The sequence below is a fragment of the Dromaius novaehollandiae genome, chromosome 7, assembly GCF_036370855.1.
Source record: "Dromaius novaehollandiae isolate bDroNov1 chromosome 7, bDroNov1.hap1, whole genome shotgun sequence".
NCBI classification, from domain to species: Eukaryota; Metazoa; Chordata; class Aves; order Casuariiformes; family Dromaiidae; genus Dromaius; species Dromaius novaehollandiae.
In genome coordinates, this window is record NC_088104.1 from 37,686,760 (window position 1) to 37,708,666 (window position 21,907).

The following is a 21,907-nucleotide window of genomic DNA, read 5'->3' on the forward strand; positions in this document are numbered from 1 at the left end:
TCTCTGCATGAATGCCTGTTTGCCTGTGTGTGTATATATACTCATGTATATTTTTAAGCCAAGGAAGGCGCTTTCTGTTCCCTGCCAGCCAAATTCCTGGTACTCTTTCAGCCTTGTTTGATTAAAACAGCCTTTAACCTTAGCTTGAATACCTGTTTCTTAAAACAAACTATAACTCATCCCTGCGACAAGATTAGGAGAATCTAGAGGAATTAGAACTCAGGGTGTGACAGAACTGACATGTAGCTGCCTGGAAACCTTGGGGGAAGGAAAAAGGAGGAAAGAGGATTGAAACACTGAACGCAAGGCAGAAGCTGTGGGGCTGGACCATCTTTGCAGGGCTGCCTGCAGAGCTGGCACAAGTTGTTGCGAGGCGTGTTGTTTATACGGAGACAATTCCCCCTCCTTCACACTTGTATCAGCTTGAGCAAAGAGAACTGCTGAATTTTCAGGCTCTCCCTGAGCAGAGTGGGGGAGGGCTTGGAGGGACCTTGTCATCCTCTCTGCGTTCTGCTATAAATTCACTTGGACTGAAGGATAAACTCTTTACATATCCATTTTGTTCCTCTCCCCTAACCGATGTACAACTCCATCTTTGCCTGTGCCCCCCTCCTGTATGTGCTTGTAAGGACAGGGAAGCAGATGGGCCGTATTTCCTCTTGACCTTGTTTTGCTTTTTCCTCCTCTCCTCAGTGCCTCTCAGAGTTATACTGGCTGATTGCATGGGTGCAATATCACATTAATGCAGAATCTCTCAGCAACATGTAGAGTGATCTGGTTTGGAAGGAGTGCAGACAGCAAATGGCTCTGCTACCAGTGCAGATTGCCTTCTGTTTATTCAAATTCTCACTCATTTCTGCTTTGGTTTGATTTATTTGGGTTTTTTTTGTTCTTTGCAGTGTTTATCGCCACATTTCCGTTTGGGATGTTCTCTGCCTTGTGTGAGTGATTAGTTAACACAGCACAATGTGTGGCTGCGCAACGTAACATTGTGTGTCAAGGCCAGTAATGGCAAAACGGTGGCATGTGTGTCAGACCAGCGCAGAGTGCTGTTGTCAGCAGCAGGCAAACAGTGCCGGCCCGCGCCCGCTCCCTTCCACCCTGCTGCCGCCCGTACCACAGTGCCTTGGGGCACTCGGGGACCAGCAAGGACTGTGAAGGGCGAGAGGAGGGAGCGTGGGGTGGTATCTCCTTTACTGTCAGCAGCTGGGAGAGCGTGGCCCATAGCATGGCAAAGGTAGGGGCTGCAGCGATGAAAGGTGGGTTTTTGCAGTCAGCCTGGGTCAGCCCACACCCACAACACCACATTTCTTCTCCCCATCCAGGAATGAATTCTGGTAAGACATGAAAGGTTGTCTCTAGTAATGTCAAATCACTTGCTGTACCTCACACACTTCCTCTCTTAAGCTAGATCTTCAGACTTTTCTTACTGGTGTGATGCCTTCTCATTCCTCCCGGGTGGCTGGAGGCAGCTGGCCCATGCTGGGTTCAGCTCAAACACAGGCTGTGTTTGAGGGAACTGTAGGGAGAGGGAGCTGTGCTCTCCTAAAGTTATTACTGGGTTCTTTTTCAATTTGTTTTACAGCAACACGTAGCGACCTTAACCACCCTAAGAGCCCTTGTGTGTGTATGCACAAGTATTAAGAAATCATTCTTCCCTTAAGTCACTTACAATTTAAATAAACAAGACAGGCAATCCGAAAGAGATGACTAGGAGTCAAAATGGAGCAAGGAAAGCTGACCAGACCAGTATATTGCATAAATGCTGGGGCAGAGCTGAGATTAGATATCTGCTTCCCTGGGGCTTTAGCCTCATGATCATCCTTCCTTCATCCATTTCCCTTTCCTCTGAGCTAAAGATTAATTGTGTATTGAACTCATAACAAGAATTCACAGTGTTAAGAATCTGGCAAACGGAAGGGAAAAAATCCTCAAGGAAGTTAGCGGTCTGTGAGCATTGTCTGTTCCCTAGATGTAAATGACTAGGAACTTCCCAGCCAGGGAATGTTTTCCCTCTCTTTTCTCTGTAGCTTGCATTAGCTAAACGTACTGTAGCATGCTAGTCTCCAAGTCCATATTTTCATGGGAGAAATCCTGACCATGCTGAAATCCATTGTGGGGCGGAGATTCCATTTTATCCTTTGTATTTTAATGCCTGACATCTACACTTAACAATTGCTTAAAAACCTGCTTGTTCTACAGTTAGCAAATAGGTAAGGCCGCCATTGCATCCTTCCTGCTCCCAGATCTGCCCTTGCTGATCCAGGCTTGCGACAGAGATCACCTGTGACAGAGAAGAGCATGTGTCATGAAATGCTTTCTGAAACAGATTGCAAAATACAAGGATGGGAGACAGAGCAGGAAACAGATTAGATTGCAGAAGGGTCATTTGAGATAGGTATTAGGAAAAACTTTCTAGCTGTTTTGAGCACTGAGGGAGTTGTGGAACCTCCATGATGAGAAGTTTTTAAGCAAATCATCTGTCAGTCGGCTGTGCCATAGGATGAGGGATAAAGTGGAGATATCTTGAGGTGGTTCTTCCAGCCCTATTTTGTTATGATATCATTGGTAGTTCCTTCGATAGCTTACCTCTTGACTGTCATGGAGGTGAAGAAAGATTACCAGATGTTTAGTCCTCCCCCACTGCTGCATTTGGAGGATAGTGGGCAGAGTGATGAAGCCAAGGTGATCTGTTCAGGAGATTTTATTGTCTTTTTCGTTCTAAGCAGCATATTCTCTTTGGTGCTGTAATGTCTAGGCAAAGCTGGGGCTTAGCTCTGAGCTCGTTAGCAAAAGGCTTGATTCGGATTAGTTGCTTCTGAAGAGGTAAAAAGAAAGTGACCAGGAAGAGCAGAAACTGACTGTAGAGGATGGTGGAAAGCTGTGTGCTATTGTTGACTGCTCCTTCAGATACTTTCCTTCTTCCAGGCATGCTTGTGACACTAACCCCAATAATTAAAGGACTTTCCATCCCTTCCATTTGTGTAATTGGAGATGGTGAATGAGCTTCATGTTCACCACCCCTTTTATTTTCTCAGTGCCTCTTGGCCTTTTCATGTCTCTCTTGCATTGCGTAAGTGCCTCCTGGCAAATTCTGTCTGTGTCTCAGACAGAGCCAAGTGTGTGTCTGGCCTTGAGAAATAATCATAAATTTTATTCTGTCAGGAGGAGAGGCCAGGACAATCCAGTTGAGATTTGAACCTGTAGTTCAAGGTGTTTTAGGGATTTCACTTAACCCATCCTCTCCAGGCATCACTCGTGTCTGACATGTAAATCACACTGGAGGAATAAGTGGAGCAGATTGTTTAGCACCGCAGCAGAAGGTTACGAGGCAAACCTGTGTCTTTAAAGAGCGTGCCTTCAAATAAATGTTATCTGCAGAGAAATACACCAGCCCCTACATAAGTTAATGTTACTACTTCAGTGCTGGCTTATAAAACAGCCTTTATCACCTCTATGACAATAATGATTAACAAGCTGATTTACAAGGGTGGAGTCACAAAGTCATTGGGCAAATTTTGCTTGTCTTGCAGTGGCAGTGATAAGTACCTGAGTTTTACAGTATTTTCACCTCTTTACCTGGAATACTTAACCCTGGTGGTGGGGCTGTTAAGCACAGCAGTAGCAGCAGCTACTCTATTAGGAGGATGATAACCAGGCTTTCCCCCTGTCCTCTCCTCTCTCCGTCCCTCTCCAATTTCACTTTCATTAGCAAGTGTTGGAAATCATTCACACCAACACATTTAAACCATTGTTTTAATCCAGAAACATAAACCCTTGATGTGGTCTAACCTACTGTGACACTTTTTCAGAATTTGTACTTCTTAACCTTGGCAGTTCCTCACACCGAGCAGAACGGTATGTCTAAAAGCACTGAAAACTGTATAGCATTTGCCACAGGTCTTCAACAGCCCTAATGTGGGTCATCAAAGGTATTTATGATCTCCATGCAAAATAAACATTTCCTGCACTTTTAGAAGTTGGTAAAAATGCACAGACATGGTAAGAGATTTGATGATCCTCACACAAATTGAGAACATACAGAGTCCTGCAGGGACAGAGGCTTGCCTCCTTACCTGTTACTTCTTAGCTAGCATTGCTGACAGGAACCCTGCCACTCAAAAAAAACACATGAGAAATGTCTGAAAACTGTACTTTTTTTTTTCTGTCCTGTCCAGAAAGTTCATCTCACATCTGATAGATTTCAGAGTGTTGGTGTATATAGCCATGATGCAAGGGCTGGGTATTTCTGTGGTTCTCAGCTAGTAGGTGGACAGAAGAGTATGGTGGCATTACTTAAAGCAATGGAGGGTTACAACTGACTCGTTCTTCTTTTTGTTTTTTGTTTGTTTGCTTGTTTGTTTTATTCTTACCTATAGTTCTTCCTAAAACCCTCATAGTTTTATCTCTTTGAGAATGAAATGGTCTGAGTCTGGAGGGGAATTCTGTCCTTACCTTGTCTAATCAATGTTTGCTTTCCTGTGACTTCCAGTCGGAGGCAGCTGATTATTCTGATTTGAACAACTGTCACTTAGGGACTGAGTGAAACTCTTAACAACTAATTTTGTATAGGGTTTTTTTGCGTGTCTTTTTTGTCTTGTTCTGTTTTCCAAACAGAAAGTCACTTAAATCTGTGAGTTTAGATCACCATCTCTGTGGGTTAGAAGTACATCTTAACAGAGATGAGAAGTTCTGCCATTGTTACTTCAGCCATCTGCTTTTCTAGTTCAGTTTTTGGTATGAAAAATATACATAATACATCGTGCTCAGTACATGGCTCTCCTATGGGACTAGTTTGTGCAACCCTCCCTCATGCTGGTAAGTATATTCTCATACAAGGAGTCTTTGTTGGCTGAAAAAGGAAGACCAAGTGACTTAACTTCTCTCTGCTGTGTGTAATGGGCTGTTTTTTGGGTTGTCTGTGCTGTGCTGCAGGGTGGGAGAAGGGTTAGGGGCAAGGTTAGGTTAGGGAAGTGTGGGGGTCTTCAGAGATGGACTTCTGCCGGAGTTGTGCTTAGGGATGGGGTCAGGATGGAGCTGTAGCTCAGCATGTATTTGGAGTGGGACAGGACTCCTTTGGCTCTGATGCAGGATAGGGCTGTGGGCTCAGGAGTGTGTCATGAAGGTAAGGGACAAGGATACCAGTCAGAGTACCCTGGGCTAGTTCTGCTGCTCCTGGAAGTTGTCTGTGGAGGTTTGGGGCGCTGCCTCCTTGTGCTCTGCTCCTAGTAGGTTATCGAGGAGTATTCCTCTGCCTGTGGAGGATGCTGCAGGCCATGGTCTTTGCAGTTCCTCTCTGGAGGTAGTTGGCTGCACACTTGTATCTGAAAATGCAACTTGACAGAGCAAGGGAATTTTGTCTCCTGATAGAAGAATCCGAAAACCCCAGAACACCAGCGGCCATCCTGACAGGTAGTGAAACTTTGATTGCACATTGCCCTCATGATCATATTAATGTGATGTGTCCAAAGGGATTTTGACTTGTACAGTAGCCCCTGCTGCCTTTCATCTTCTCTGCCTTCCTGCTGAATCAGGAAAAACATAGCCCAGTGCATGTGTATTTTGCCTCCCCCCATCCAAGGCTCTTGCAGCTGTTGCTAGCATTGGTTTGTCTGCTAGTGTTCAGCAGTTTCCATATCTCCCCCTCTGCTGATATGGAGCTTAATTGTTTCTTTGGATTTACACTGCTTCCCAGCTGGACATAGCACAAAGATAAAGAGAGAAGAAAGCTTGATTAACCTGTATTCATAAATTTCTGACTTGCTGAAAAGCTCCCTAACACCTAAAACAATTGTTCCTAAACCTTTTGCTCCCAACAACCCTTTGTCCTCTGATCAGATACTGTGTCCCCCTTTAATTTCTCACAATGGTGTATGCAGTTGTCTGCTTTCCCTCTTGCTTTCCAGTGCTGTCCAGGCCTTCTCCAGCATCTCAACTTTTCCGAGCTGAGAGGAAGAGGCTGGGCAGCGGGCAGTCCCTTCTCCTGCTGGCTCTTAGCGCTCCTCTCCCCATGACACCAAAGGGAGGAAGGACTGCAGCCCCGCTGCCTGCAGCCGAGCTCCTCCAAAGCAAAGAGTTTGTCCCATTTAGGGTGGGAGATATGGGGCAGGTAGTACAAAAAGCATTGGTGTTGGTTAGATCAGTGTTTTGTTGGTTTAAATTGCAAGTTCTTTGAGGGCATGGCCTGTCTTTTGTGTATGCGCATGTGGGTGTGTGTTTTTATACGATTCCTAACACAGTGAGATGCAGTTAGGACCTGGAATATGCAAAGCCATGGCTTTATGTTCTGTGCCGGCTTACAGAAAAGTGTCTTTCCAGAACCACAGAGAGGGTCAGTGATTTTATTCTGAGTGCTGAGGCTCTCAAGAGAGAGGACCTGCCTTGGGCCTTGTAACAGGAATGGTTTCCTCCCATTGTTACCATCTGTAGGTAGAGGAGAATTCGAACTCAGCCATAACTCAGCAAAATTTTAATTTGGTTTAAACTTTTTTCCTTTTAGGGACAGGAATATTTTTAAGCCTTTGCAGGTGTATGTTGAGACTGTATTACGTTACAAGGATTTAGGACAATGGTGATGTCTTTGGTCTCTACTCCTTTGACATAGTCTTCATTTAGTAAGTTTTGTGCTAAATTTCCACATTTGTTATGGAACAGGGTGGACTGTTCTGCAGCTTGTAGTGTGTAGTTTCACAGTCTCTCTAGACTTAATGCTCTCTAGATTGTGTAAAGTTTGTAGACTTTACAGGTTTGCCTGCAGTTGTGGGGGACTTCATTGGTGCAGCCAGCTGATTCCTACTAGCTCAGATATCAAAGGATTTGGACATTTAGTTTTCATTAGTTTAAAGAGAATTAGGTAGTTTTGAAGATCTGGATTCTTTCTAAATATGTCAGACAAACAGGGGATATGGGAGGTACCTAAGGATATTGCAGTGGGATTTTGGAGATGCGAATGGGAACAGGTGTTATTGTGGTGAGGATGTATACAACATACAACACAAATGCTTCCTTGTTGCTGCTCCTTAAGGTGCAACTTGTTTCCTTATTTGGTGAGATCCTTTTAATACAGCTGTCACTCACGTGCATGGGCCCTTCCCAGCAGTGCAATATTTTGCTATTTTTAAGCCTTTGATTGATTATTTAGATGGGTTGATAATAGGCATGTGGAAAAACATACTCCTCTACCATTTCTCTTAATGTGCTTTTCTTTTCATGGTGTGAGAATATTATGGGCAGACCAGAGAGAACCAAAAGAGATGGATTGCATATACTACTTTCTAGTCCCAGCAGGCCATTACTGGCTGCAGGTTTTGAACATGACACTGCAATTTCCCTGCTCCACATGTGAATAATAGCTGCAGTCTTAGAGACCAAATTGAGGCACGTTTTCTCCTCCTCTTCCCCACCCCCCTTTTTTTAACAAAACGTGTAATTTTCTGATGGTTTGCAAGAAAGCTCATTGAATGTAGAAAACTGCATCTAGGCTAATGGACGTATTTTTCAGACCTGCTGCATATGATAGAAGAGACCTTCCCACTGCTGACACTGCCAGAAGGGCCTGCTGGTGGCTGTTCTCTGCACTCTGTTAAAGTCTTCAGGTCTCAGCCTCCACCTGAGAGCTGGATACAGGGAGCACTGGTGTTTTTACTACAATGACACAAGTGATTTTGAATGCTCCTGGGAGCTGGACAACTGAATGTCACCTAACTCCTGCAGGTCCACAGGTCTGATTTGAGCAGCATGTTTGACACCCAGCATTAAAAGCATTATCTGCTCTCTTTAAATTTCCAAGGGTTTCCTCCATGCTCCATTTCTGCCCTGCTTACTGGGTTGGTCCCCTTCTGTAGCAGGTTTTCTATTGAGAAATGTGTCTCTCAGAGGTTCTCTGGGAGGATACCCGTGTAAATGTGATGTCATCTAACAAAAGTGAAGCCTCATCACAATTTAACAACCACCTAGCATAAATGTTTAGGGTGTTGGAATGCTTCAGCACAACAGGAGATTGTATTAATCAGGCTGATAGCCAGTCCTCCACGAATGATAACAATTTCTGGATGAAGCAGGCCGGCTCTCTGCTAGGAGAAAGCCTGGGAGATGTCAGCAAGGGCTATGGCGAGCCCAGTGATTTCACCCGCTGCCTGCACGGTTTAGACATGAGCATGCAGGATTTGGTCTGGACATGGGAGTGCCTCCATGTAGGTTCAGCCTTTCATTCCTGATGTCTGGAAGGATTGGGCATAACCCCCAACACAAGCCGCCAGCCTGAGCTCAGCTCCAAGCCTGCACATCCACCAGCAGCCTGGGTGGAAGGAGCTGGGCTTTACAGATCAGTGGGGTCAGAGCATGCACTACTCCTCACAGTGCAGGTACAGCCTATGTAGCCTCCTTTATCCTCCACACCGAGACCCTCCAGCTTGATCACTCCTTGGATACCCATCAGGAAAACCCCCTGTGATGCCCCTGGAGGAGGAGATGAGATTTCAGCTTCTATTGTAAATGGAAATGTCCCCAGGAAAGGTTCAGGTTAAAGCTTAGGAGTGAGTGTAACAGATGTAGCTGGCCCTGCCAAGATGGCCTCTTGAGGTCTTTTCTTTTCCATGGTTACTCTGATATCTGGTTAATGTATTATATTTGCTCAACACATTTCTATTTAATCGCTTGCGTTTTCATGAAACTCAAGGTCTGATTCCAACATCAGCTCGGAGAACATCCTGGGACCCTGGCATTGTGGTTCTGGGATGTCTGAACTGACCCACCCCGGGCCTCTGTCTGTCACGAGGGAGTGCTTAGTCATAGGAGAAGTTCTGACACCTTTGATTACATGTCCTATGCTCCCTTTCCCAAAGCCATAAAGCACTCAGTGTGGAAGTATTACCATGAAACTCTTTGGGGACAGCAATGAGAAATCATCTCTTTTGCTTGCCAAGGTAAATGGAGATGAGAATTTTATTAGGTATAAACATGAATGAGAGAAGGCTTCAAGGAAGAGTCATATCCTCCGCACAGCCTTGAGGTCTGTGATGAAGTAAAATGACACAAAATTTGCAGATGCTAAAAATAGTGATAACATCAGTTTGATGTTGCATTTTATCTTCCTCCTATAATACAGTAAAATGGCCTGTAATTCACATTGCAAAATTGGCATGCATGGTTCTTTGAAGATATAATCTTCATTGTATGTCTGCAGTGGCCAAAGGTACAAGTCAACCCACTACAGTGCCATGATGAGCCATACAAATAAATAAATAAACTGTGATGAATAACGCTAGCTCCCCACAGGCAGCTGCCTACTCTTGATCTATCTTGCTTGGATTGTGAGCTCTTTGGGATAGGAAACCCTCTGTGCCTCGTACAGACTTAAATTCTTCTCTAGTGCTTAGGATGGTAATAGGATATGGTAATTTTGTATATTACATTATATAAAATGTAATTTTAATTCAGAGAGATAACTCTCAAGTCTTGCTGACATTAGTTCAGACTTAGAGTTTGTCTGGCACTATTTTCAGTATGGTATTTTGAGCTGAGCTTGTATAGCGTGTTAGAGGTGATCAGTATAGCATGAAAATGCTTTGAAAATATGTATGTATTGTGGTTCATATATTAGCTTTGTACGTATATATGATCTGTTAGTGCTAAATGGCTTTTTGCGGGGGTGATCTTGGCAGTGCCACTGGCTGGGTGGCTTCACTATTTCTTTCCTCCTGTTCCCTGAATGCTGTTAGATTTTGTGACTTTTCCCTACTCTCAACTGTTTGACTTTATGACCCTCTGAAACTCTGGAGTCTGAAAGCAAAACATTTCTTCCTTTAAACTGAAAAGGAAAAACCAGTCTAGGGGAGCTGAACTATTGTCTCACCATCTGTTAGAAGATTAGTAGTATCGCTGCCTTGAACTGTGCCTTCGTTTTTCTGTTTCATGCAGCGATCTCTCTGCATTGTTTATATTCTGGTTTAAGGGGATCTTCCGATACCAGGATGCAATAGGAGTGTCATTTTTCCTCTAACATGAGCAGATGTCCTATCTGTGCTACTAGCAATAACATTGCTGCTTCCTGTTGTTGCAGATGCTGTTAGCAGTCTAGAGCTCAAAGCAAAGAGGGGACACATATCAGCCCGTGCCGCTTGATGCCATCAGCATCAACGCTACCTATGCAGCTCCTTTTCTACTTGTATGCTTTAACAGTGGCCAGCTCAGCTAATAGGGAAGAAGTTACCCTGCAACGCAAATTTATTCCCTTCTGCTCCGCGCAGGGCAGGAGTGCTTCTGCAATTTCTCTTGTTCTTCTCTGCCTCAACCTATGCCTACTCTAGATTGGGGGAAGGGGTGCCTGACCTGAATCTGGCACACATTTAAGTGTAAATCTCCCCACTCTTAGGTTTCTGGGCACAGCCTTCAAACAGCAATTATTGCATTCTTTTTGCTTTATATAGGAGGTCACTATCAAATTCTGTGACACATTTCTATCACTAATCTGGCAGGCTGCCATTCAGACCACAGGAAGCCTGGCAGAGAAGAATATACACTTAGGGCCTTATTCCATCTTCATTATTCCCTACACCAGCAACATTCCTTAAAGGCTCTGGAAGTTTAATCTGAATGGAAAGTATTTTGCCTGAATGGTACCCCTTATTGAGACATTGTCACTGAGTCACACATTTAGAGGAGTGTTGTGGCTAGCAGTTTAATCTATACTACATGTAGTTTTTTTCATGCCAACACAGGGAGTGCTAATCACTTCTAATGGTCTAACCCGATTGTTTGGCAGTGGGGCGTGAGGGACTTCTTGATTTGAGAGCTGGACACTGAAGGAAAAGACTAGTAACTATTTCAGAGTTTATCTGAGAATTCACCTCATTACATAAATGACTAAATAATGTATTTTAATGCTTATCAATGGGAAACACAACCTTTACTAAAGTAGAAAAGCCAGGAGTCTGTTCATGAGAAATAGCTTGTGGACTATAACTGTGCTTATGAGGAAAGGAAGCAGAGACAAAACTGTGATTTGTGCATAAAAGTTAACAGTAAATGAAACTCATAAATGTAAGGCAGTCTCTGTAGCTGTTGGTTAGGTGATAATATGGAAGCCGTAAACTCTTTTCATATATACTCCTCTGAGACCTAACATGTGAATGCATTGTTGTGCTTACAATGATCATGTATGTCATTGCTATATGGAGACAGATAGTAGTGTTTTTTTCTACGTGTGGATCATTGCCAATTCATTGGCCACTATTATTATTTGTGATTTCACACAGCTATAACTGTTGGGAAATTACTTTCCTGTTATTTTAACCAGCTGCATCTCTGCGTTTATAAATATCCAGTCTTTCAAGGAATTCTGGTCATCTTATGAGTTCATTCAACGTCGTCGTCTTCTCATTTCAGGTTATTGAAGGAAAGCTGGCTCCTTTCTTGGGGAAGGTGATCAAGTTTGCCACCTCTCATGTGTACAGCTGCAGCCTTTGTAGCCAAAAGGGTTTCATCTGCGAGATTTGCAACAATGGAGAAATCCTTTACCCCTTTGAGGACATGTCTACAAGGAGGTACTGTATGTCATTCATGCATTTGACTCGCACATAGTATCCTTGCGGATTCCAGCCCTAGTGATGTCTTTTAAAATAACTAGGGACTGGATCCCACAGATTCATGTTTCTGTACAGCTGCTCTAGATTACTGGCCCAGGAAGGCCACCATGAGCAGGCTTGGAAATGGATGGGAAGAACTATTTCCCAAAGCCCTGTAAGTCTCAGAACAGATGCTCTGAAAGGTCCCTAGTAGTACCTCAGTGTGATTTATCCAAAGCTCTTCTGAGTTTGCAAAGTGTCCTGCAAAGCCAGATGGATCCTTAGAGTGATCACAGACTTCTTTCTGGTCTCTGATGTCACTGGGCCCATGAGATACTCGGACTGTACGTTATAGGGTAATAACCGTCTGTTCTGAAATGTTTTTTCCATGGAATGGTATAGTTAAGTCTCTGCTCTCTGTGTGCGCACTCCTCTGTGGGTATGTGTGCAAGTTTCGTTGTTTTTTTTTTTTAATGACTGCTATTCTTGGGTGGGTACATAAATATAGGTATACACCAGGCCCTAAGTAAAAGAAAAGAATATTTATTTAACATTATATGAAATGCTTGATGACAGATCAGTGACAAGAAGTAAAGGAGACTATATCTAATTGCAATTGCATGGAAAACCATGCAAAATGCAGGAAACCAGAGCAGGCTTGGCAACACAGAAGTGCTACTAATTGTTTTGGATTTTGAAGAAAGGGAATTAATTTTTTTTCATGAAACAAAAGGGTGGTATATGTGACAGCAGAGCATTTCCCCATGCAGGAGTACCCGTCTGGCTTTTTCAGATTCAGTCCTTTTAATTTTTTCTCCAAATAGTTAGCTGTGTTGAAGAAAAAAAAAATTGGAGTGCCACCTTTGGAAACAATCAGGAGTAACCTGTTCAAAATGCTTCATTTAGAATCTGATTCCTTTGCATGTGCAAAGATGTTAAGTTGGGACTAATGAAGGCCTCCCGTTTGGGGATTTTCAGCCTGACGTGACTTTCAAAGACTATTTGCGCATTCTTTCTCCAGATTCACATTCCAAAAAATGCAGAGACAAAGCAGTGGACATATGTTAAACAAGGTGTGTAGCTGAGCTTTTTAAATGGCTTTCAAGAAAAACATGTATCTAGGGTGCATGAGGAGGTAGGTTTAGTTAAAAAGGGAGAGACTAAGATGAAATACAGCATGATTACTTTTGAGACTGTATAAGGCAATTAAAAGTATTCCTGAAAGCTTGATGAAAACATATAAGAGTATTTAGGAAGACAAGTTTACCTGCAGTATCTGTGTATTTGATTTGCCTGGGGGATTTTTGGTCACAAAAGCATTGCTGAGTGCATGTTACTCCCCTGTCCTCCTTTTGAGATCAGGTACACCTTGCAATTATGGAGTTTAAAAACTTCTGGAACCAAATAGCATTTGTCAACATTCAGTAAAAGCCAAAAGAAACTGCTATCTCCTGTTTTTATGTGAATTAGAAGCTAGAAATTACTTTTGTTCAAGTCTCTCAAATGTGAAATTGTGGTTGATGTCATGCCAAAGACAGCACTCTTCGTTAACAGTTTTAATTAAAACACAATCAGCATGAAAAGTTCTCCAATATTTCTCTTTTTTTTTTGTCAGAGGTCATTCTGTTTGCTCCTTTTGTACTCCTTATCACTAAACCTTGCTTTTATCCCCAGCTTTTTCCATTTCCCTTCCTTGTTAGTTTTCTCATCTCATTACTACTTGTGTGCATATGCACCTCTGTGAAGCTAACAAGATTATTTCAGTTCCATATTTTTGCTCTTCTCCACCTTCAGACTGAAGGCAAGTCTTGCTAACGGAGGAACTTCTGTGTTTCACTGTGCAATCTGTCAGCTGCAAAGCAGTGGGGGAGAAGGACAGGTAGAGAGGTTTTTGTGTTTGTTTCCATCTTACGTAAGTGGGAGAGGTGTCTGAGGTAGGTGCCCTTACCACTGCAGTGAGAGACATAAGGTGAAGAAACTAGTTAGAAATAGGTAGGTGTGCATAATAAACTAAAGCAGATGCAATTGCAGGCCGCAAAAGGTTAGTATGAAGACTTGCAGTTATGCCTGAAATTTCTGATGATGTATATTTGGCTTTGCTTGTTAGTTAAGCATAATACAGATGTCTGAGTAAACACAGCTCAGATTTGTGATTCAGTTGTACTGTTTTGAGTCCATAGTGTGTAGTGAGAATTGACTACAGTTCTCTTTTTCCATCCTGTTTTTTTTTGAATTGCTATCTACATCATGGTACTCACATCTTATACTCGAGGCTACCTAGGCTTTAGAGTACCCCAGCAGTAGCTGCTAAATTGACAGAACAGCAGCTGAACGCTGAGAGCTGGTTTTTCTTCTTGCTTTCATGTTGAATGTTTGAAAAGTGAAGTGTGTGAGTGTGTTTTGCTGTGTGTGTGTGTGTTGAGTAGGCATTTGTTTTTCTGGCTACCCCTCTGACCTTTGTTGCTCTTTGGAGAGAAGAGTGACAGCTGTCAGAGTGGCCATCGCAATGCCAAGGTGGTTCTCAGCTGGCTGTTAACTTTCCAGCTTTGTGGTCTCCTAGGTCAGCTTTGAGGCAAAGAGATTGTTTCTCTCCAAAATTTTCCCAGCAGTTTCTGGAGCAGGCTTCAGCTGGAATTTATGAAGGATGGGCTCTTGTTTAGATAGATATATCTGAGAGAAAAGGGGGCCCTTCTTGAGGGCTGGAGTTTCTCTTCGGTCAGGTTATTTGCTTAAGAGTCATTTTTGTCAGCCCTCGAGCAAACAGAGTGAATACCTGGGTTATGCACTCCACGGGGTTTGAATACACGTATATTACATACCCTCCTCTCCCTAATCAGCATGACACATTCCTTTGTTGGCAAACGGTTCCAAAACAAACACAATCAGGTCACTTAATTAGCGGGTCTGTGGGCTGTGCTTGGCAGGCTCTGTACAGCCTGTTCGACAATGCAGCGCAACAGCTTGCTGCCTCAACTTGAGCATAGGGGTGGGCTCTCCAAGTCAGAAGCTTTCTAATGATATTTCCTTTCTGTGGCTTTTCATGGGAGGTAGCCATTCTGCATGAAGCTTAATGAAGGCTGTAATTCAGTAGTTAAAGAAAATCTGAAAAATTAGCCCGTCCTTTTGGGTGCCTGTTCCAATCTGTTTGATTCCTCTTTTCTGCATTTTCCTGCTTTCCCTCGTTTATGTAAGAGTTCATCACGGTTCTTTCTGAATTTCACAATATCTGCCTCTTTCTGAAGGTCTTTGTGAGAACTACATTTAAAGCCTCCTGAGTTAATTACACGTTTCAAGGAGCAAATTGCCAAATAATGTAAACTGTCACAGCTCTGCTTTTGCTGGAGCTCTGGCAACTTAAAACACCTGAGCATCTGCCTCCTGTTTTTTTTCTTGGACAAAAATTTGCCCTGGTTTTAAATTTAGTAACTAAATGTATAAAATTATGCTATTACATCACTAATTTCATTTACAAAAGTATTGAGAAATAGGTTTAAATATCCTTGATTATAAATTGGCTGGTTAGAGCTATCCTTGCCTGTTTGTTAGCAGTTAGACACTGCCCCTCGAGTTGTCACCATTAACATGGTGAAAAGTTTGTTTCTTTCTCCTAAAATAAAAAATAAAAGCAGAAATGAAAAAATGCCCTTGCAGTGATACTGTAGTCTATAATATGTGACCTTATTTGTTTTATGACCTAAAACACCTTTAGCAAGTTTTAAATCTTTAGGAATACTGAGAAAAATGCCATTGGAATCAGTATAGATGTATTCAGTACAAGGGTTTTCTCTCTAACTAGGTAATTAAGTAATTATAGTTTCAGTTAAAATTAGTATATGCTACCCAGTTAACAAAGTTTTGATCTTACCAATGTGTAGGCATATGAGTGACTGCTCTCGCAGTGATTTGCTGTGTTTAGCTGGCAAAGCTGCTCACTCGGTTAAGAACTGGTTAGTCAATTCCTTACCTTTTATGTGGTGATTGTAGATGTACATGAACCGCGGAGAGTGGTTCTTTTGTGTTCACATCCATTTATCATGGCTAAACTGTGTTCACTTTGCAAAGTTAATTTGTTCTGCAGATCAGTTAAGACATGTAGACAAAGATACAAGCCAGAAGACCCAAGTTTAAAATAGATGTGCCACAGAACAGGCTTGAATATATCAACCAACTTGGATGCCTTTGGCTACCATCCTGATAAGACCTATGAATGTACTTAACTTTACACATAGTGAGAGGTCTTACTAAGGGCTCTGAGGCTGTGCTTAACTTTATGCACATGCCAAAGTCTTTGCAAGATTACAACTCACTGTGTTATGGATGCTGTGTCACTGGAGAAGAATGGCCTTGAGCATTTGGGGGAATGTTAAAGATTTATGCTAGGAAGGGAGACTGAAAGATGTAGCATAGAGCACTTCCAGAGAATACCTTGGCAGAGCTCAGATGCATCACTCAAAGTGTATTATTTTCCATCTTACCTTTGGTGGTTTGTTTTACGCTGGACAGCTGTTCCCCAGGCCCAATTCCACTGAGCTATGCTAGTAGAATGTTGATCATTTAAAAAGCTCGGCCAAAAGCACCCTGAAGTGATCTGCTCAGGACTTTCTTTGAAGAAACTTGGAGATGCTAAGCTCACTTGATAATTTAGTTTCAACTGAATCTTTTGCAACTAGTCAAAATCTCCTGGACCAGATCTTCTGATTTTTCTCTGTGCCAGGTAGCAACGTAACTTTACCTAGAATGTGCAAAAAGAAGGCAATAGCCTACTTCCCTTTCGCTACAATACACTGGCTTTTCCATCACGCACTGTATTTTGGAGCTGGCTTAGTTTTAGACATTGATTTTAACTACCTCATGTCAGAATGGCATTAATTAGAAATGTTCTGTGTAAAACCAGATTAAATAGACATGTAAGTCACTTCACTTGTTCAACTCAGTTCAGCAGTACTTCTCAGTGGGTATTACTATTGTTCCCCTGTTGCCGGTGTACAACAGTGGAGGGATGGAAGGAGAGTCACCAGGACTTGGCTTCACCCAAGTTTTGATCCCAATGTATTTGAAGCAGGAAGACCTCTGCAATGCTGTATGTGCATTAATGCTACCCTTTTTAGCCCATGAAAGTCAACTGACTCTTAAGTGTTTGGAACTCCTAAGATTGCCTTAAGAATCATGCTATTCATTCATTTACTTTATTTTTTAAATGTCAGGTTCCTTTTTTTCCTCTTAGGTTGGGATGGGCATGTCTTCAGCATTACAGCAGAACTGTAAAATCTAGAAGCCTTTGCTTTTCTCTCTTAAAAAGAGCAAAAATTCTGACCTAATCACATGATTCCAGGAGTGGAAACTTAAAGAAAAATGCAAAATAGTACAAAGTCGTACAATCAAATTATGATGATTGAGGGCATAATATTAATATTACTGTTAATAATATTACCTAGTTCTTTGCTTTTAGGTCTTCAACCACCACTTTGTGAATACGGTGTACTAACAATATGAGAGGTAAAGAGGACAAGTCCAGTTCATAGTTTGGCAGCTGGCAGAGGACGTGAGTTTCAGCAGTGTAAACACCTGAGTGTCTGTGGCACTTCAGCCTCTCCAGTGGTTTGCATGAGGGGGATCTATCATGTGTAGGACTTTTCCCCTCTCCAGAGTGACTCAGCTCCACTGACTAGAGTTTAACACTTCTGTTTCAGATTGCGTGTTTTAATACTGGCTTTAGTATCCCTTTACTGATTTCTTGTGAATGGCTGTGAACAGGCTCTAAGCTAGCCAAATTACTTGGCTTGGGATCTTTGAACTCACATGATTCACTAAATGCGGTGCTGAGGTGCACAGTCACTCCTTAATTCTCCTGCAGAATGCAAGTATGGAAATACACGTGGATAAATGTACCATAATTCACTGCAGCCACAGCTGGGGCGGGAGCTGAGGACACACTTCCCTCCTTAATCAGGAGCGACAGGGCTTTGCAGAGAGAGGCATCTGAGAGCTGCAGGATTTCTTCGCTCCTGTTTGACCCTGCTGCCACACTTCGGTGCGGTAACTCAGTGTGTGTACACAACTGTCGCTGGAAAATAGCAGGTGGTTAAAGCAAGCCGTTCTTGTTGTTCAGCCCAAGTCTATAACAAATTGTTCTGTGAGCACCCAAAATGAAGGCAAGCTTGGCATTCTTTTCTCTCTTCTCTGTGGTCTTGCTGGGTCTAATAAGGGAGGACATGACATTGAGGCTCCCCCCTGCCAGTGGGGCACTCACTAATGGTTTTCTCTCCCCTCCAGCGAGCTGCCTGCTTTTCCCCGAATTGGTGGGGATTTAACACCTCTGGCCACTTTGCACATGTGTTGGATGTAGTTGACCTTGGCCCGTGGGTACTGCTGTGACTGGCTGGGGAGCGGAGGCAGCATGGGCTGCAGGGCAGCTGGTGGCGAGCCGAGCTGGGGACAGGAGCCTCCTTCTGTCACGGCTCCCCCCTCCTGGGGCACTTCCCCAGCAGTTCATCTAACCCACGGTGTGTGTAAGGGAGCACTAACCCTGGTCTTGCCTTGTCTGTGGGAGTACCTTGTAGTGTGTCATTTTGCTGTCGTGATGTGGCTCTCCTTGGTGAGTCCGATCAGCACAAACTGCTAGCTGCCACCTGTAGCCAGTTCACCTCTCTGTAGTGGTTTCCACAGTGCACACACTGGGCTGACGCGTGGTAATTAGTTGTTCATGCTATTACTTTACCCTCCAAGGCCAGCCCAGAACCCAGCCATTCCCTAAAAAACAAGAAGCATCTTCAAGCTGTGGTAGCGCGCCAAGGGTAAGCAGCACCTAGCGAGAGCGGCTCTAGGGGGGAAAACTCTGATTATGCTTTGAGTCACCACCTCTGCCTAGTGCTGGCTCTCGGAGCGCTGGATTCCTCATTTAGAATGAATTTCAAACATGTAATGATTTCAAGCTTCATGCAGCAGGCAGAGGACTCTGTTCTAGTTTTTGTATGGCTTTTTCCCCCTGAGAGGCACTCTTTTTTTTTTTTTTTTTTTTTTTTTTTTTTCCCAAAAGGCTGAAGTATTAACAGTTTTTAAGTGTGGTATTTAAAAAAAAAAAAAAAATAAAGCCTCTGTCCGGTAAAGACCATAAGTGTGTTGTGAAAGGAAAGGGAGAGAGGGCACTATCCTAACAAGCTCCTTCTAGGGGCAAATCAATGCTGTATTAGTGCCAACTTGCTTCCATTCATTTGCTGCACTGGAGTCCCTTTTTCCTCCCTAGGCAGGCTCCTTGGATTCGTTCCTAGGCAACTGTAATAATATTGCTGCACGTGTGTGTCAGGCATTGATTGCCTTTGGGGCTTTTTTGTGTTGTCAGTGAACACAAGCTAGTCCATTTTTTTTCCTTGTGTTTTGCTAAAGTCTCCGAGAGTTCTGGAGGGCACCGGTGCGATATTCACAGCTGAGCAATTCAGAAGTACTTGCAGGCAGCTACATGTGCCTGGCATGGGATGGTGAGCAAGCTGGAATCCCCTAGACAAGGCTTGTTTCAGCTACTGTGTTTTGCTCTTTGTTTTTTTTTTAATAGCCAATTACCAATGGCTTAGTACTTTGGATGCTTAGTGCACGTTTGGCATCATCTAAAGAAAATATAATGAGCAACCCATGTTTTTTCTTGTTTTCACTCTTTGTGAGGAAGAAAAATAATAACCTGAAGAGTTCTAGGCAATGAAGGGCTCAGTCCTAAATCAAATCCTTAGTTAAACTCCCTTCAAGGGATTTTTTGCATGAGCAAATGCATGCAAGATCTGGCACAGGGGAAGCTGTTCTTCTGTGAAAAATAAAAACATATAAAATACAAGAGAGAAAGGATGATGGGTGATTATAGCACTGCACTGAGATAGAGTGAGCTGTTTTCACTTCTCAGCTCTTCTAAGATCTCCTGGCGGATCTCAAGCAAGTCAGTTCCCCTCTTGTTCCCATTTGTAAAATGGGAATGCTGGTGTATCTCTTATGCACTATGTGTTCATTTCAGGGATGAACAGGTTTTGCATGGCCGTGGGCCACTTGAATTCCCAGCTAGGCATCTGGAAGCCAGGGCAGTACAACCCCACGTGTGTGGTACCGAAGCTGCCTTGTCTTGGCCAGTTTCAGCACCTTCATCCCAGCATGGTCATGCTGGCGGCCTGCCAACCTGTAAGGTTGCTAGGAGCCAGATACAGCTGCCTTGCACACCACATCCTGGGCCACCAGTTGATCATTCCTGGTTTATTTTGTCTGTTCAAGGTAAAAAGCCTTTGAGACAGTCTGCCTCTTTGTGTGGCAGCCCCTCTTTGGCACCTAAATGGTGGCCTAATGCAGAGGAGCAATACAAGTATACTCAATTGGCTTTGCAGAATCTAGAATTATTTGAGCAGTAAATCTGTGAAATATATGTGGGAAGCATGAAAACAATTTGCCAGAATTTACAGTTTGCCAAATACTGATATGAATATGTATAAAAAGTCCATACTCAATGGGAAATACTAATATTGGCTGTTCCTAAGCACAGAAGGAATAATTTTGTGCTTTTAATGTAGAAAGGGTTTTCTTTTGTAAGTAATAATAATAATAGCAATATAAAGCCTATCTGGCTGTGGAAGGTTTGCTCTTTCTCTCTCTTTTCCATGCAATAGAAATTATTTAGAGGGCTGAATAATTCTCTGCATTTCTATTACTCCAGCATTCAAAAAAAAATACTCCAGCATTAAAACATAAAACACCTCCTATTTTCTCAACAGAAATTGAGCTGGTCAGGAAAGAGCAAAGAAACAGAAAATACCAGAATAGAAAGGAAGCTATTTAAGATGCCTTAGAAGGCTGAAAGTCAGTATGAAAGCAACATGCTATGTTCACCAATTCTACAAATAATGTTTGAAAAATAGCAAGATGCTATTAATGTGCAGTATCACAATATCATTCATTACAGAAGAAAACATGAAAGGCCTGAATAACTACAGGCTCATCAGCTTATTATCAGTAGTGTATCGAAGTCTCACAAAAGATGTAAAGACTTTTTGGCCTCTAGCCAAAGAATGGAAGACGATTCAGAAACAGTACCTGAACCGTGAATTACCTATGACAATAACCAGGGTTAAGAGCGAGATAACTAAGTGTAGTGAACTATTGCACAAGCTTTTCGTAGACTACCAAATGTATTTCTTCTCTGGGGAAATAAAAAAGTTTTAGAACATTGAAGTTTGCAGATAGATGTAAAAAAAATTGTGAAACTCCCATACAAAAACATGGTTGCAGACTGGTTTTAGACAGTCAGAGAACGAACAGTATTGGTGGCTGCCAACCACCTAACTTTTCTTAACCTTTGTCAAGCTGTTTGAAAACTTTTCACTATGGAATTGTTCTATTTTGGCTGCAGTCCTTAAACTATCAGATTTTTCAGCAAAGTTTTCATGCTGAATGTAGAGTGCTTCTGAAATATCTGGCCCTGGACGTAGACACTGATATTCAGGTCTGACAACAGCAAAACTCAACCCCTCTTCTCTGGGAAAGTCCAGCAGAAATACTGGGATGACTGGGATCCCCAAGAAGACTGGAGCAGACCTGAATCTGCCTTAGATTTGCTAACTGTTTCTTGGGAGCTCCTATATATCTGAAAGAGGGGTTTAGCAGAAGTGTTTTCAGTGTTTGCTGGATGGGGATACATGGGGACACTGAGGTAGGAAGATGTAACTAATTCGTGCTGAGCTCCGAAGGGCATACGCTGCTCAGCGGTGATTTTGATTACTTACTGTTGTAGTAAGCCTTTTTGTAAGTGCAGGTTTAGGAAAAGGGGCCCTGCAGAGCTTAGATTTGGCAGGCTCAGGCTGCCTGTGCAGATGCTGCGTGGATGAGGGATGATGTACATTATGCTCCCAGATATTCCAGGGGCCACTCTCCAAAGCCAAATAGCCATAGCCAGGTTGTTCTAAAACTTAGACCTAGGAAAGCTGTGGAAGCCAAGGAAAGCTGGTAGTTTTGTGAAGTTGTCGGGTTTTTATTTTATCATAAACCGGAGGGCAGCATGTTATTGACGTTTAATATTTTTGTAGTGTGAATGAGAGAAAGAAAAAGCTTGCCTGGCCTGATGTCATCTGGCATCAATATTTGCTCACTGGAGGGAGAGCTGGGCTTGCTCTCTCAGTTCGCACGGGGAAGATGTCGCGCTGTTTGACCCAGCAGCTATCGCCAACCCCAGCCGTTCCTCCAGCACAGGTCAGTCTGACAGGTCTGCTTGCTCCTCTCTGAGGATGGCAGCCACGATGGGAGTCCGGAGGGGGCGTGAGAAGAAACCTGTGGCAGCTCTGGCGAGACGGCAGGAGGTCTCGTGGGGTGGGATTGAGGAG

The 21,907-nt window shown here is 43.0% G+C and overlaps 1 protein-coding gene across 3 annotated transcripts in view; it reads left to right on the forward strand.

The window, feature by feature from the left end:
* The window catches only part of PLEKHM3 (pleckstrin homology domain containing M3), a 97,917-nt gene that overhangs the window by 65,582 nt on the left and 10,428 nt on the right, over positions 1-21,907 (forward strand). For all 3 annotated transcript variants that reach the window (XR_010390040.1, XM_064515218.1, XM_064515220.1), the window contains exon 7: positions 11,386-11,543. Coding sequence is in view for 2 of the 3 variants with exons in the window: in XM_064515218.1 (XP_064371288.1) it covers positions 11,386-11,543 (158 nt within the window). In the remaining variant the exon portion in view is untranslated. The remainder of the gene's footprint in view (positions 1-11,385; positions 11,544-21,907) is intronic.